Consider the following 14124-nt stretch of genomic DNA (forward strand, 5'->3'; position numbering starts at 1 on the left):
CACAACGTCCCTACTTCTGACAATTCTCTTTGTCACTGGATCCCATAACTTGTATCCGAATTCTTCATCTCCATATCCAACAAAGATACATGGAGTTGACTTAACATCGAGCTTCTGTCTCAGCTCCTTGGATACGTGTGCAAAGGCTTTGCACCCAAACACTCTCAGGTGAGAGTAAGAAACATCTTTTCCAGACCAAACCTTCTCAGGAATTTCAAATTCCAGTGGTGCAGAAGGTGATCTGTTGATCAGGTAACAGGCAGCTAGAACAGCTTCACCCCAGAATGGCTTTGGTAACTTGGCCATACTGAGCATGCATCTTGTTCTTTCAATGATGGTCCGGTTCATTCTTTCGGCTACACCATTGTGCTGAGGGGTATATGGGACCGTCTTCTCATGTCGAATACCGCGATCAGCGCAGTATGCAGCGAACCTTTTGGAGACATATTCTCCTCCATTGTCCGTTCGCAGGCACTTCAACTTCTTTCCCGTCTCTCTTTCCACTAGGGTGTGGAAATTCTTGAAGTGCTCGAAGACCTGATCCTTTGACTTCAAAACATATACCCAGACTTTTCGTGAAGCATCATCAATGAATGTCACGAAATATCTGTTACCTCCCAATGACTCTTCTTCCATGGGACCACATACATCAGAGTGTACCAGACTCAACAACTCTGATCTTCTCTTCGTAGAGGATTTAAACGAGACTCTGCATTGTTTGCCAAACAAACAGTACTCACAAGGGTTTAACGCTGTTCCTTTGGCAACTTTGATGAGTGCCTTCTTCGCAAGCGTATCCAACCCTTTCTCACCCATGTGTCCGAGTCTCTTGTGCCACAGATTCGGTGATGCCTCGTCTTCCACTGCATTGAGGCTATCAGAACCGATCTTCACATGGGTCTTGTACAACGTACCGCAAATATGTCCTCGGGCGACAACCATGGCACCTTGTGACAGCTTCCAAGTGCCTTTGCTGAAGTAGCTGTCATAGCCCTGTCGATCAAGGGCTGTCCCGGAAATCAGGTTGAGCCGAAGGTCAGGAATGTGTCGAACATCTTTCAACACCATGGTGCAACCAACGTTGGTTTTTATCTGCACTTCGCCAACTCCCACGATCTTCGAGGAACTGGCATTCCCCATCCTTACCGTACCAAAGTCTCCTGTTTTGTACGTAGTGAAAAATTCACTATGGGAAGTGGCGTGGTATGATGCTGCTGTGTCTACCACCCACTCAACATCATGGCTTGCAATGTGCAGACACGTCTCGTCACTAGTGGAGAGTATTGCCACATCTCCAGAAAGAGTGACAAGGGTTTCACCATCTTCTTTCTTCAGCTTACTGCTTTGACCTTGCTCCCTTAAAAACTTGTGGCAGTGTTTCCTCATATGGCCTTCTTTGCCACAATGGTAACATTTTATGTTACCCGTCTGCTGGTTCCTGCTGCTGCTGGACCTTCCACGTGGTTGAGGCTTCCCTCTGTTTCTGCCTCCACTTCTCCCTCTATCATTACCTTGAGGCCTTTCTCTACTCTCGGTGACAAGGGCATGAGTTTGATTCATGCTTGTCTCTTTTCGTCTGGCCTCCTCATTAAATAGGGCATCCTTAACCATCGTCATGGTAAGTTTGCCATCTGGAGTAGAGTTACTTAGGGAGACCACCAGCGTCTCCCAACTGTCTGGTAATGAACTGAGAAGTAGCAGGGCTTGTTCTTCATCGCCAAGATTCAGGTTGACGGACCCGAGCTGGTTAACTAGGTTTTGAAACTCGCTAGTATGCTCGGCAACAGAGGTATCGCTTTTCAACTTCAAGTTAACAAGCCGTCTCATCAAGAGGGCCTTGTTTCGAGCAGTTTTAGCCTGATACATATCCTCTAACTTTTTCCAGAGGTTATATGCATCCGTCTCCTGGGCCACGTGGTGAAAAACACTATGGTCAATCCATTGCCTGATCTGACCAATAGTCTTCTTGTGCATCTTTCTCCACACTTGATCCGTAACTTCATCTGGCTTCTTCCCTTCATCTTCCAAAGGGTCAAACAGATCTTTACAGTTCAAGAGATCCTCCATTCGAGGTCTCCAAAGACTATAGTTTGAGGCAGTCAGCTTTATCATGGCGCCTGATGCTGAATCCTCCATGGATTTAGACTGTTCTAAATACAAAATACAAGTACAGGATCTTTGAGGTGGAATATCACAAAACGGACAACACCGTTGTGTCCGAAACGTCTGATTTTGTTGGAAACGAGTCTTGTTTCGTCAAAATCAGACTCAGATAGCACAAGGAATGAGCAAAAGAACCAAAAGAGGAACTCTGTTGCGCGTGCAGTGCGTGGCGCGAACAAAACGCGTAGGTGCGTGTAACTCACGCGCTGAAACTCCTCTGCTGCGCGTGGAACGCGTAGGCGCGTGTACCTCACGCGCTTTATGGAGTCAGGGGCACGTCAGGCGCGTGAACTTCACGCGCAATGGCTTCTCTGGAGCGCGTGTGGTGCGTGGCTGAGCGTGGTACTCATGCGCTCTATACTCCCCTTGGCGCGTGTGACGCGTGTCGAGAATGGGTCTCACTCTCCGATCTTCAGACGGCGCGTGGGGGAGCGTGCGGCCTCCGTTTGGCCTCTGGTTTCCACCGCTTTTCTTGTCTGGATGAGACGAACACAGTGGTATGCTCAAATTTGAAAACTGAGCTACACACTAAAACCGAGTTTTCTGTAAAAATTTCTTCCAACAAACGCTCTGATAGCACTTGTTGGGGAAATCAACACAGTGGAAGGGATAAAAGCGGTAATAAAAGAGTACACTCATGCACTCAGTGACACCAAAAATTTAACGTAGTTCGGCAACTGCCTACATCCACAGAAAAGAGCTTCACTAATAAATAGTGGAACACAAGAAAATATTACAGAGGAGGAGGATCACACTCCACTCAACTCAACTCTCTTCTTTTCTCTCAGAGCTCTCTCGGCTCGCTCTCTTTTCTTTTCTCTTTGGGTGTATCTGAGACTCTCGCCAGAAGCCTCAATTTATAGATGCATTGTTTTACGTATGGATGCATTTATTGTTGCATTCAATGGACAGTTGAGAGTTGGGCGTTAGGGGTTAAGCAGCAAGCAGTCAACAATGACTGCTTGCTTGGGCAGGGACTCAACACCAACTAATTTTTTCATTAATTTTTGTGTAATTTATTGTGGGAATTTGTTTTCGATGGAATGGTTATGATGATTCGTGTATGATATTTATGAAAAATCCCTCAAGTTTTTTGACGGTACGTTTGGATTCTCAACTCATCTCAACTGATTATTACAATTTTTTCAAATTACAATATAAAATATAATAAACAATTCAATATTTTTAAATCCTAAAATAATAATAATATTAAAAAATAATATTCTAACAATATTTTATAATTTCAACTTAACTCAATTCAACTCAGTTCAATATTTAAATGTAATTTGAAATTGCATGACGAGTTTTTGAATTTTTTGGTCGAGAAGTTTGAGGGAATTTTCATAAATATATTTAATTTGAGTAGTCTCTAACTCGGCCATGTCATCAAGGTCGTTCTGTATAACGCTAGAGATCATTTTTTACCTTGGAATGCACGAGTTATAGTAATGGATTTTTCCTTTCAGATTCTTGAGAGAGCATTGCAAGAATGTGATAGTGATATGGATGCTGCCATCAAGGCCTGCATGAGCTTTGCCTGAATCTGCAGAGGGAAATTCAGGTTGTGCTGAAGAATCAGATGTACATGTGAAGAAGGGTATGTAGTGTATTGCCATCGAAAAATCGCTTTGAACAGGAGATGGATCACAGCGATAGAGAACTGCAGTTTCGAAATTTCCCTCCTCTTTGTTTCTTTTTCATCTTTATTGCAATTTCCGTATGTATGCTTTTTCTATTTTCTATTTGATTTTTTCCTTTTTTTAATACTTGCTGACATGGTATCCCTGCACAGCTCTTCTGCACAAAGTCTCTTGAATGTAGTGGGACTGCTTACAAAAACACACTACTGTATCTACATTACGCTCTACAGAAAGATTGACTATATATTTTCAGAGCCCCGGCAGATTAGACGTGTGACACGAGCAAGTCAAAAGGCATCTCCGTTCCTCCCGGACTGACTCGTGACTCCCTGAGGACAGCTCAAGCTAATGTTTCATCAGTTCGATATGTAATTCTGACGTACTTCTCTCTTTTTGTCCATGTCTGAAGGCTGAAAGAAAGAATCTTGAGTCATGATTATCCCAGTCAATACTAGCTAACCTGCAACATTGTTGTGGCGATGCACTTTCATCAGAATTGATGAGTTTCTGACCCAAAACAGAGACTGTAATTATCAAGACGTAGGAAGAACAAAAAAGTACCACTTGATTGAGTTTTCTTCAAACTTCCACTTCTTGCGCATGGCCTGAGGCACCACATTGAGCAAATTACTTTCATAGTGATGCCATGCTTCAATCGAATCATCAACTTGAAATTATCATCTTGGATTAGAAAGTATGTTTTAAGTCAGATGCAGTATAAATAATCAAGCGGGTTAACATTAATGGATACCGTAAGCCAAATTGTTTTTGGACCAAAGAGAAATTCATAACTAGAAAAGAAATATGATCCAAAACTAAAATATATTCAAGAATATTATGTGCATTATGCCAAATTGTAGTGGGTTCGGAAGCTAGCGCAAGCTCGACCAGAAAAAACAAGAGCCTAGCTGAGTACAGCACAGGTTCTGGGTCCCTGACTTTGACTTGCATGGTTTTTGAAGGTGTCAAGACAATATATTAATCAAAAGAGCCTCTTCACTTTCTGAATTTGTGAAATGTACTCTCCTGTTTATTTATATATTTATATTTTTTTTTTCAAAGGAAATTTATCGGTATTATGGTAGCTGAATGCAGGATTTCTATTACAATTTTTGAAATCTAGAAATAAAAAGATTTTAAGCTTTAAACTTCGTGAAACTACAAATGTAGGGGAGAGAGAGAGATAGATTTTCAGCTTAATTTCTCAAGCCAAAGGTACGTAATTGTTTCCTTTTTATCCTCGGTTGTAGTAAACATTTGTCCTATAATGTGCATGTGGTTGTCACCCCTGTTTTTTCTGATTGCATGTCGTCCAACTTTTACAAGTTTTTCAATACCAATACCATCTAGAAATCCACGTAGCCTTTGATCAAGCAATAGAATAATGTCCGCGAATCAAAAGTATGCCATCATTTCTATCTATCAGAACACATCGTAAAAAGTAAGAAGAAACAAAAAGAAAAGGAAAAAAAAAAAAAAAAAACAGAGAAACGAGGCACGATGTAAAGCTTGCAAAACCATTGGAGGGATGAAAGTAAAGGTTTGTGACCCTAAAGAAAACAAGGAAAACGAAAGGTTGGTTGGCAAAGCTACTATAATGATTCCCATTCTCTAGTCTTAACACTGCCAAAGATACAAGAAAGACCAATTTGGTATCCTTGATATTTCGAGGATATGATTAAGAGTTTAAATGGGTAAATCCTGATTAGTGTGCTTTTCCCCATTTTTTCTTTATTTTTTTTATGGATAAGGACTGGAATGACAAGCAAAAGTATAAGTATTTGATGGGCAGCTCAGATCTCATTTTTCTATTTCTTTTTCCATTCCAGAGCTCGACATGTTTGTTAAACCGTTGATAAAACTTCCACCGCTAAATTAAAAACAGATGGTCCAGATCTCTCTCCTTAATAAACAATACATGTCAACATACTGGTGTTCTGTTCACCTAGATTCCATGCCCTTTTCTGTTCCCTTTAAATGCCCGCTTTTTCAGTTTTTTTTATAATTTATAGCTTCCCTCCCATGCTGCTGCATTAAGATCTGATTAACATTCATCACACTTGAATATCTAATCAGAGCTCATCAAAACTTTATAATAAATACAGCAGCAAAATACACCAAAGAGCAGAATACTCAGTTACTTTAGAGGATTCATATCCATACGAGTAGAAATTGGAATGGAATTGAAATCCGGAATTTTTATATAACCTTGTATAGAAGAATAAAATTGTGGGTTGGTCTCATTGGTGGCGTTGCACTACCACTCTACTTGTTGATGCGTGAAAATCGTACAATAGACTGTCGGTGTAATCGGTGTAATCGGGGTGTAATACCTCCTCACACTACTAAATATTTTTCCTCCTCACACCACTCCTCATTACTAGTAGTGTGATTAGATATTTTACCTCCTCACACTACTAAATATTTTACCTCCCCACACCACTTCTCATTGGGGTGTAATCGGTTCGATTTTTGACAAAATTTAAAATCGAACTGGTATGCACCGATTTTACATTTTCAAGAATCAATTTCGCACCGGTTAACCCCTAAACCGGTACTTCCGACTTTATAGGTTTTGATCCGATTTTTCAATTTAATATACTATATACCATATTATATACCATATTATATAATATATATATATAATAGTATATTATAGTATATAATACTATAATGATAATATATTGCAGTATATTATAATATATATTATAATTGTATTATAGACCATAATGATATATTATATTATGGATTATAGTAATATATTATAATGATATATTATAGTATATTATAATATATAGTGATATAGTGTTAGTATAACTATTAATACGCATTATATAGTATTAATATAATTATTAATACAATAGATTATAGTGATATAAGATTTTAAAATTTAATATTATATTAATTAGTAATTTATCATATAATACAAAATTATTTTATATATAATCATATATTATATATAAAAATTATATACAATATAAAAAATTATAATATATATAAATCGGTCTGATTCGGTTTTAGAAAAAAAAATCAAAATCGGACAAATTTTGACCGATTTTAAAAAAAATAAAATTAATATCGTACGAAACTAAATTCAACATGGGACCAAATCCACCGATTCAATCTGAAACAGTCCGATTTACAGTTCACCAATTGTTTTTTACACCCCTGCTACTAGGGCTGTACACAAACCGGCCGGACCGACCGCCGCCGACTCAGACCGACTGCCGGATTCAAGAACCGGCCGAAACTGACAGAGAACCGGTCGGCCGGCAGTAGGAAATTAAGGAAATCGTTGTCGGCCGGTTCGGTCTGCGGTTCAATCCCGGTCTAAACTGATGAACCGGCCGACGTCTTATATATATATTTTTAAAATATATTTCTTATATAAAACGACGCCGTTTCACTTAAATAAGTGAAACGGCGTCGTTTTTTCTTTGGAACTTTAAAAAAAAAACATATGGAAGGGCGCTGTTTGGCTTAAAACCCAAACGGCGTTGTTTCAAAATGGATTTAATTGCCCCTCGCCCCTCTTCTTCTTCTTCCCCGCGTCTTCTTCCTTCCTCTATTTCACCTGCAACTCTCTTCTACTCTCTCATGGTAAACGGCGGCACATCTCTTCTCCGTGACAAAGACGCCGACTGCAGACCGAGAAACCGAACCACACCGCGCCGAGATCGATAATATCTGTTTTCTCTCCTCTAATCGATCGGTTTCGGCCGATTTTTTCATCTCATAGCAGACATTGGTTCGGCATCAATTTGACACCAAAATCGCGCCGAGCTCATCGATTTTCAACCCTACCTGCTACCAATACCACAGCAAATTAGTGTTATAAAGGTAATTTGATGATTTGATGATACTTTTTACTTTCCTTCTTTTGGGTGCGGAAAGAGAAGTAGGAACTCAATCCCCCTCCAAAAACGAAGCGGGTTTTAAGGAGCCGTTACAGACTCCCTCGGGAAAACACGCGGGCAAACATGTCGGCCAAACACTCCCTTTCCAATAACAACAGTCATTTTTGCCAGACAACTCTCACTCTGTCACTGTGTGCTCTCTGTATAAAGCAAAGTATTTTCTCTTCGGTTTTTAATGCTCCTACAACCTCCCTCTCTGCCCTGTAACCCACCAGAGTCGGTTTTTAGACAAAGAAAAACGATAAAAAATCGTTTTAAGAAAGAGAAAAAAATTCGAGCAGTTCCTCTTTCTTTCTACTCCGCAATTTCATTAATTTTTTGTTATAAATGAACTGCAATGAAATAATTGTTCCCATTTAGACACACATATCGAGGCTCCTTCCGTGTAGTCTTAACTGTAGCTGTAGCAGATTCCTTCATCGCTCTCACTGCTTTCCACGTCTGGTTTTCCTTGGTACTACATCTTTTATCATCTTACGCTTCTTTGCAAAATCTCGGAACCATTGCCGCCAAGTGGAAGCGGATACGCTCATGTTCTTCAATTAATCCCTTTCAGTATGTTCGAGTTTCGGATGATGGCTTCGATTTTATTATCCTCTCCCCTACTACATCTCTTGCGTGCTCTGCTTCACTGTCTTTCATGAAAACAACCAGTCCTCTGTTTCGGTCTCTGAGCAGAGTGTGAAAGGAGGTCCTACGATTTGCTCTCATTTTTATCATCTGTGTCTTTCCCTTTTCTCTGAGCCAAGCTTTATCGTTAAGTGGGTTTCTCGCGGAAAAGGTTGCTCTGTTTTCCTCTGATCAAGACCACATGATCAGGGTTCGTGGAAATAAGGACTCTTTGATTTTTAAGTCCTGTTGAAGTGAGTTTTTGGTGTTTTTTATATTTCACTTTGGAGGCTTGCACATTAAGGTTTGTTACTTTGATTAATGAAGTGAGTTGTACAATCTCACCAGAGAGTTGGCTGCTTAGGCGTTTAAGTGGATTTTTTTTCGAGTGTTTGTTTACCCGGAAAATATTATGGGTGTCTGAATTCTTAATTTTGTACAAGGTCTGGTTCAAGTGGGATTTATATTATTGAGAGATTCTCTGTGAAGGCTCTTGAAATGGGGTTTGTCAAATTTTCACCGTAAGGTTGAATCTTTAGGCTCACTGTGATTTTATTGATGTGTGTTTTTGCTGGAGGTTATGTTTGGACTCTGAAAAATCGGATATATTGTTTTGACCTCGCCTCAAACTTGTGGTGAAAATGGGTTGTACGAACTCCAAAACTAAGAAAAGTGAAGCTCTCCGTCTCTGTACAGAACGGAGGAGACTCATCAAGCAGGCCATTGATTCAAGGTACTCCCTTGCAGCTGCTCATCTATCTTACCTCCAATCCCTCAGAAACATTGGCATTGCTCTTCGGCAGTATGCTGAGGCAGAGGTCTTGATAGAACCATCATTACTGACCTCGGATAAGACCCCATCGCATTCGTCTTACCCATCTCCTTCTCCATCACATGTTGCCGAAGTCTCGGACTCACCATTGCACAATGAGAGCCCAATTTCGCCACCTGTGGCGGCTTTAAGTTATATGAGGTCAAGGGGTAGTGGTGCTCTGACTTTTGTGGTCAATCCGAATGGTGGTGATAGTTATGTGGATGAGGAATCAATGGCATTTCCAATGCCACCACCCCCTCCACCTCCTCTGGAGTCAGGTTCTTGGGATTTCTTTGACCCCATTGATGATAGTGAGAGCTTTAGGTTTGTGGGCCAGAGTGGGTTGGATGTGGAGTTAGATGATATGAGTGGATGGAGACAGTTCAAAAGCAAAGTTGATTTAGGTGGGACTGATGAACGTCACGAAGGAACGTTTAGGCCCAAATCAGAGCTAAATGTTGGTGAAATTCCTGGTAATTTAGCTATTCGATATGATACAAATTGTGCATCAGTTGAGCGTAATGATTACGCTCATTTAATTACTTCAAGAGGAGTTGAAGGTTCTCAACAAACGATTGATGGTAAAGTGAATCGGCTAGGATCGGGACCTAATAATGTTAATAGGTTACCTGATTCTTCTGCTCTAGAAAAGTCCAGTTCAAAGAGGGAGAAAACAATGGCGGAGAAAGAATTATGTGCAGAAAGAGAGGACCCTTCAGAGTTCATTACTCACAGAGCTAAAGATTTTCTTTTGAGCATAAAGGATATAGAGCATCGCTTCTTCCGAGCTTCTGAATCCGGTAGGGAGGTCTCCAGGATGCTAGAGGCAAACAAAATCGGGGTTGGATTTTCTGAGATGAAAGGTAGTCATTGTGGTTTTTGTTTTATTTTTTTAATTAAGTGAAAGGTAGCCATTTTATTAGAGAATTGTGTTTATCACTCGATCTACTGAATTGCTTTCTAATTATTTATCATGTAATGCAAATTCCCTTTATACTTATGCTGGCTTAAATATAAATATTTACTTGACTTTATTTGTAAGTTATTTGTTATTGAATTTTTTCTGCTAGCTTCTAATAATAACTCAATTCTTGTAGGGAAATCATCTGCCTTGGCTTTGGGAGCTTTCCAGCTTGTTTGCTGCCATTGCAAACCTGCATTTGTTACCCATGGTAATTTCTAGCTTTTCACGTAGCACCAATGATCGGTTGCATTGAACCTTGGAAAAATCTGGGTATAGTAGCCATATTTAAAAGATGTAGAAAGCTGTATCTAATAAAACAAAACAATGAGAGACTGCTTTAGTTAATATTATGTTTCAATATATTTTTGCTTTGCTTAGGAATTTACGAGTTTCAATTAATAAGGCTATCATCTGCATAATGTACAGCCAACTGAGAGAACACCTTTCAAATCTCAGGCTTAATGAAGTACAACTTTTGTCAGGGGACACTTTCAACATTTCCTGCACACCCTTGCCTTAATATTGGTTTTCTGTGTTTGTGTAGAACCTTCACAAAATGTAACTAAGGTTATTACATGGAAGCGGACAACATCTTCAAGGTCATCCTCGTCTAGGAATCCTCTTGGCACAGCATCTAAAGAAGATACCGATGACAGCATAAGTGATTTTGGTGAAGAGTTCTGCATGATTGCGGGAAGTCATTCATCTACCCTAGACCGACTGTATGCATGGGAGAGAAAAATTTATGACGAAGTAAAGGTATGTAGTTGGAGCTAAAACATCTTCTTGATCTCTTAAGTCTTGTTTGGATAATGAGTTGATCTTAACTCGTCTCGTCTCATCTCATCTAATCATTATAACTTTCCCAAACTTTCAAATAAAATATAATAAATAATTCAACTTTTTCAAATCTCAAAACCAAAATAATATTAAAAAACTATATTCTAACGACATTTTATTCAACTTTTAACTCTCATCTCATCTTATCACATCTCAACTCATTATATGGGATCTGGTGTTATTTATCATGGAGCATTCTCAATACTAAACTGATCACAACTTCATGACTCAGGACATAAATATGCTCTTAATATGAATCGTGTTTGGGAGCTCTATCAAAGATAGCATCTTACGAGTCCTTTTAAAAGCGATTGGCTTTATGTTGATTTCAGATTTTAACTGCATTATGGTATCTTGTTTTGGATCGTATGTTATTTACTTTATGAAACGTGTACATATTCTAGTGTATTATGGCATCCTAATTCTTGTAAGATATACTTTTATGTGCTGTAAATACAAGTCTGATAACCTGTTATATTTAAAAGATGCTTCATGGAATAATATTTCAAATATATGATTGTTCTTTCATGATTCAGGTGCCACCTTTTTTGCATGGACAAAAAATGTTAAATGTACTTGTTTTTGGTTTTTTTTTTCTTTAATTTAATTGGGGTGTTTGTATTTTGAGTTTTTAAGGTTAATTTTTGTCTTTTCAAGTGGAAAGAGGAGAGCATCATGGTTTTTTGGTAGTTTGAGGGCTTGATTGCCAAAATTGATAAATTGGAGGGGATGATTGAACATTGGGTGGTCGATTGAGTGGGTTATGTGTATAAAACCCTTTAAAAATTCTGCCTATTGATTGGCCTCTTGTTCTAGGGAATGGAATGGGCAATGAGGGGATTTTTTTTACCTTACCATTACAAAGTTTACACTTCCAGAATCAAATTAACAGCACTTTCTTCCCCATCTTTTAATGTTTATATATTTGAGAGTGTATCTACTTGAAGAGTACTCATCAGCTGGAGTTTAGAGATACCAAGAAACCATCGCTATCTAACTCAGCAGCTGGATGGGTATGTGACTTATTGATTTGGGATCTTTCTGAAAACATTCTTTTCTAATGTGTCTGGACTCTGTTGTGAGCTGGCTGCAAGGTCAATGTATCAACAGATGCAGATGAGAGTATATGTCTTTTTTTTTTTTTTTTTGTTTATGCTGGGATTCTTGGCTTGGTACTTCTTTTTGTACCTTTTGTCCTTCTCCTTCCCTAGTGGCTGCTGCATTTTTCCGAGGATGTGGTTTGGTGCTTCTGTTTGGGTTAGTTAGGCATGGATCGTTTTAGGAAGTGCTTTTTTGGGTGGCATTCTTCTAGCTGTTTTGAAACATTTACTGGAAATGATATGCTATTACCTGGTCTTTCTCTTAGCTGTCTAAATGGAGTGAGTTGTATTCATAAACCTGTGTTAGGTTCTAGTTGTGATGTAGGTTTATGTACTCCCTGCATTTGCTGATACTGTAGACCTTGCTGTCAAATTTTTGTGTCTCGTATCAATGCTCCTGTTATGTAGAGTTATAGATTTTGATCAATGCAAATCATACTGACCCCCCAAAAAAAGATCCCCTTTTTAAACTTAGCCGGCATATAAAGTTGCAACTCCTTGTTCACTGAAATTTTCACCTTTGGATTCTTGGTAGGCCAGTGAATCTATCAGGAAGGAGTACGAGCGGAGGTGTAACCAGCTTAGGCAGCAATTTGCAAAGGATTGTAGCACTTCAGTGATTGACAAAACCCGGGCAGTTGTAAAGGATCTTCACTCACAAATAAGAGTGGCAATTCATTCTGTTGATTTAATATCCAAGCGAATTGAGAAAATCAGGGATGAAGAGTTACAACCCCAATTGGTAGAGTTGATCCAGGGGTAAATACTCTTTTTTCCCCTATCTTCCATTTATTTCCTAGAAATTGTATATTGAACCTTGTGCCATTGTTTTGATGTTCTTAGACTGTCAGGATCTGAATCTGGATTAATTATATATTACCTTTGAGCCTATGTAGATTGACCAGAATGTGGAAAGCCATGCTCGAATGCCATCATGCACAGTACATTACCATCTCATTGGCATACCATTCTAGGACTTCAGCAAGAACTCCCCAAGGAACTACCCACGGGCAGATGATATCTCAACTCCAATATGAGACTGAATGCTTTGGCTTAAGTTTTGCTAATTGGATCAACAGTCTCACATCATATGTGGAAGCTATAAATGGTTGGCTGCAAATCTGCATCCTACCCCGAGAACCTTCCAAGAGCAGAAGGCCGTTATCCCCTCGTCGAGTTCTGTTCCCACCCATATTTGTTCTATGCCGGGATTGGTCGGCTGGGCTTAAAGATTTGCCATCGGATGAACTTAGTAATGCCATCAAATCATTTTCATTGGATGTGTGCCAGTTGATCACCGAACATGCTGAACAACTGCAGAAGAAACAGAAGCCTGCTGATCCAGAAAATGGAGAAGCAGAAAGTAAAGAAAATGAGGACGATGATGCTTCTTCCAACTTGTTCTGCATACAAACAAGTTTGACAAAGATTCTTGATCGGCTGAAAAATTTTTCGGAGGCTTCATTGAAAATGTATGAAGGTATCAGGCAGCAAAATGAAGAAGCCCGAATTAGTTACTTGAAATGTGGACCAACCAGAACATAAAGTTTATGTGATTATCAGAGTTACTTGTAAATTTCATAAAGTAGCAAAGTGCAATTGGGAACAGATACTTTGGGGCTGTGGTGTGAGAATGCTAGTTTGGCTAGATTTTGGGAAGCTCAAACCCAAATTTACAGGGGTTCAGATCTCTCGCTTCCACGGAGTTTATTCCAACGGGTTGTAGAATAAAATTTGCTGCGTGTAAGTTACATGCGTGTTGTTTCAATACTTTTGAGTCTTTGACTGGGTAGTTTGTGTGCAAATAATAAATATGTTTCTGAGATTTTATAGAATCCAATCATTACGTTTGCCATATTTGAGTTGCAGAGTCACTTTAATCTCTATTGGACGGGCCCAATGCAGAGTAAGAGGCCCGTGTAATGAGCCCAACGGATTATAAACATGCAGGTACACTATATGCTCGTTATCGTGGGATCATACCGCCCCCAACAAAATTATTATGGTAAATAATACTAATAGAAGATATTTACTCCCAAGGAAACGGCGAGATATTTATTGTCGATATGTCAACCAT

The 14124-nt window shown here is 39.2% G+C and overlaps 1 protein-coding gene across 1 annotated transcript; it reads left to right on the forward strand.

Annotated features, from left to right (window-relative positions):
- The first annotated feature begins 7916 nt into the window (after positions 1-7916).
- LOC109013241 (protein ALTERED PHOSPHATE STARVATION RESPONSE 1-like) lies at positions 7917-13881 on the forward strand. The gene is made up of 5 exons (XM_018995270.2): positions 7917-10006; positions 10241-10315; positions 10652-10866; positions 12583-12806; positions 12944-13881. The coding sequence occupies exons 1-5, from the start codon at positions 8971-8973 to the stop codon at positions 13590-13592; spliced, it is 2199 nt and encodes a 732-aa protein (XP_018850815.1). The 5' UTR covers positions 7917-8970; the 3' UTR covers positions 13593-13881.
- The last annotated feature ends 243 nt before the right edge of the window (positions 13882-14124 follow it).

This window comes from Juglans regia, chromosome 1 (assembly GCF_001411555.2).
Source record: "Juglans regia cultivar Chandler chromosome 1, Walnut 2.0, whole genome shotgun sequence".
Taxonomy (NCBI): domain Eukaryota; kingdom Viridiplantae; phylum Streptophyta; class Magnoliopsida; order Fagales; family Juglandaceae; genus Juglans; species Juglans regia.

What these genes read in the sequence shown, in the direction of transcription:
- LOC109013241 (XM_018995270.2), top strand. Translation starts at nt 8,971, where the DNA reads ATGGGTTGTACGAACTCCAAAACTAAGAAAAGTGAAGCTCTCCGTCTC. An exon ending in TGGATTTTCTGAGATGAAAG is followed by an intron (nt 10,007 to 10,240) that starts GTAGTCATTGTG and finishes CAATTCTTGTAG; the next exon opens with GGAAATCATCTGCCTTGGCT. An exon ending in TTGGTAGAGTTGATCCAGGG is followed by an intron (nt 12,807 to 12,943) that starts GTAAATACTCTT and finishes GAGCCTATGTAG; the next exon opens with ATTGACCAGAATGTGGAAAG.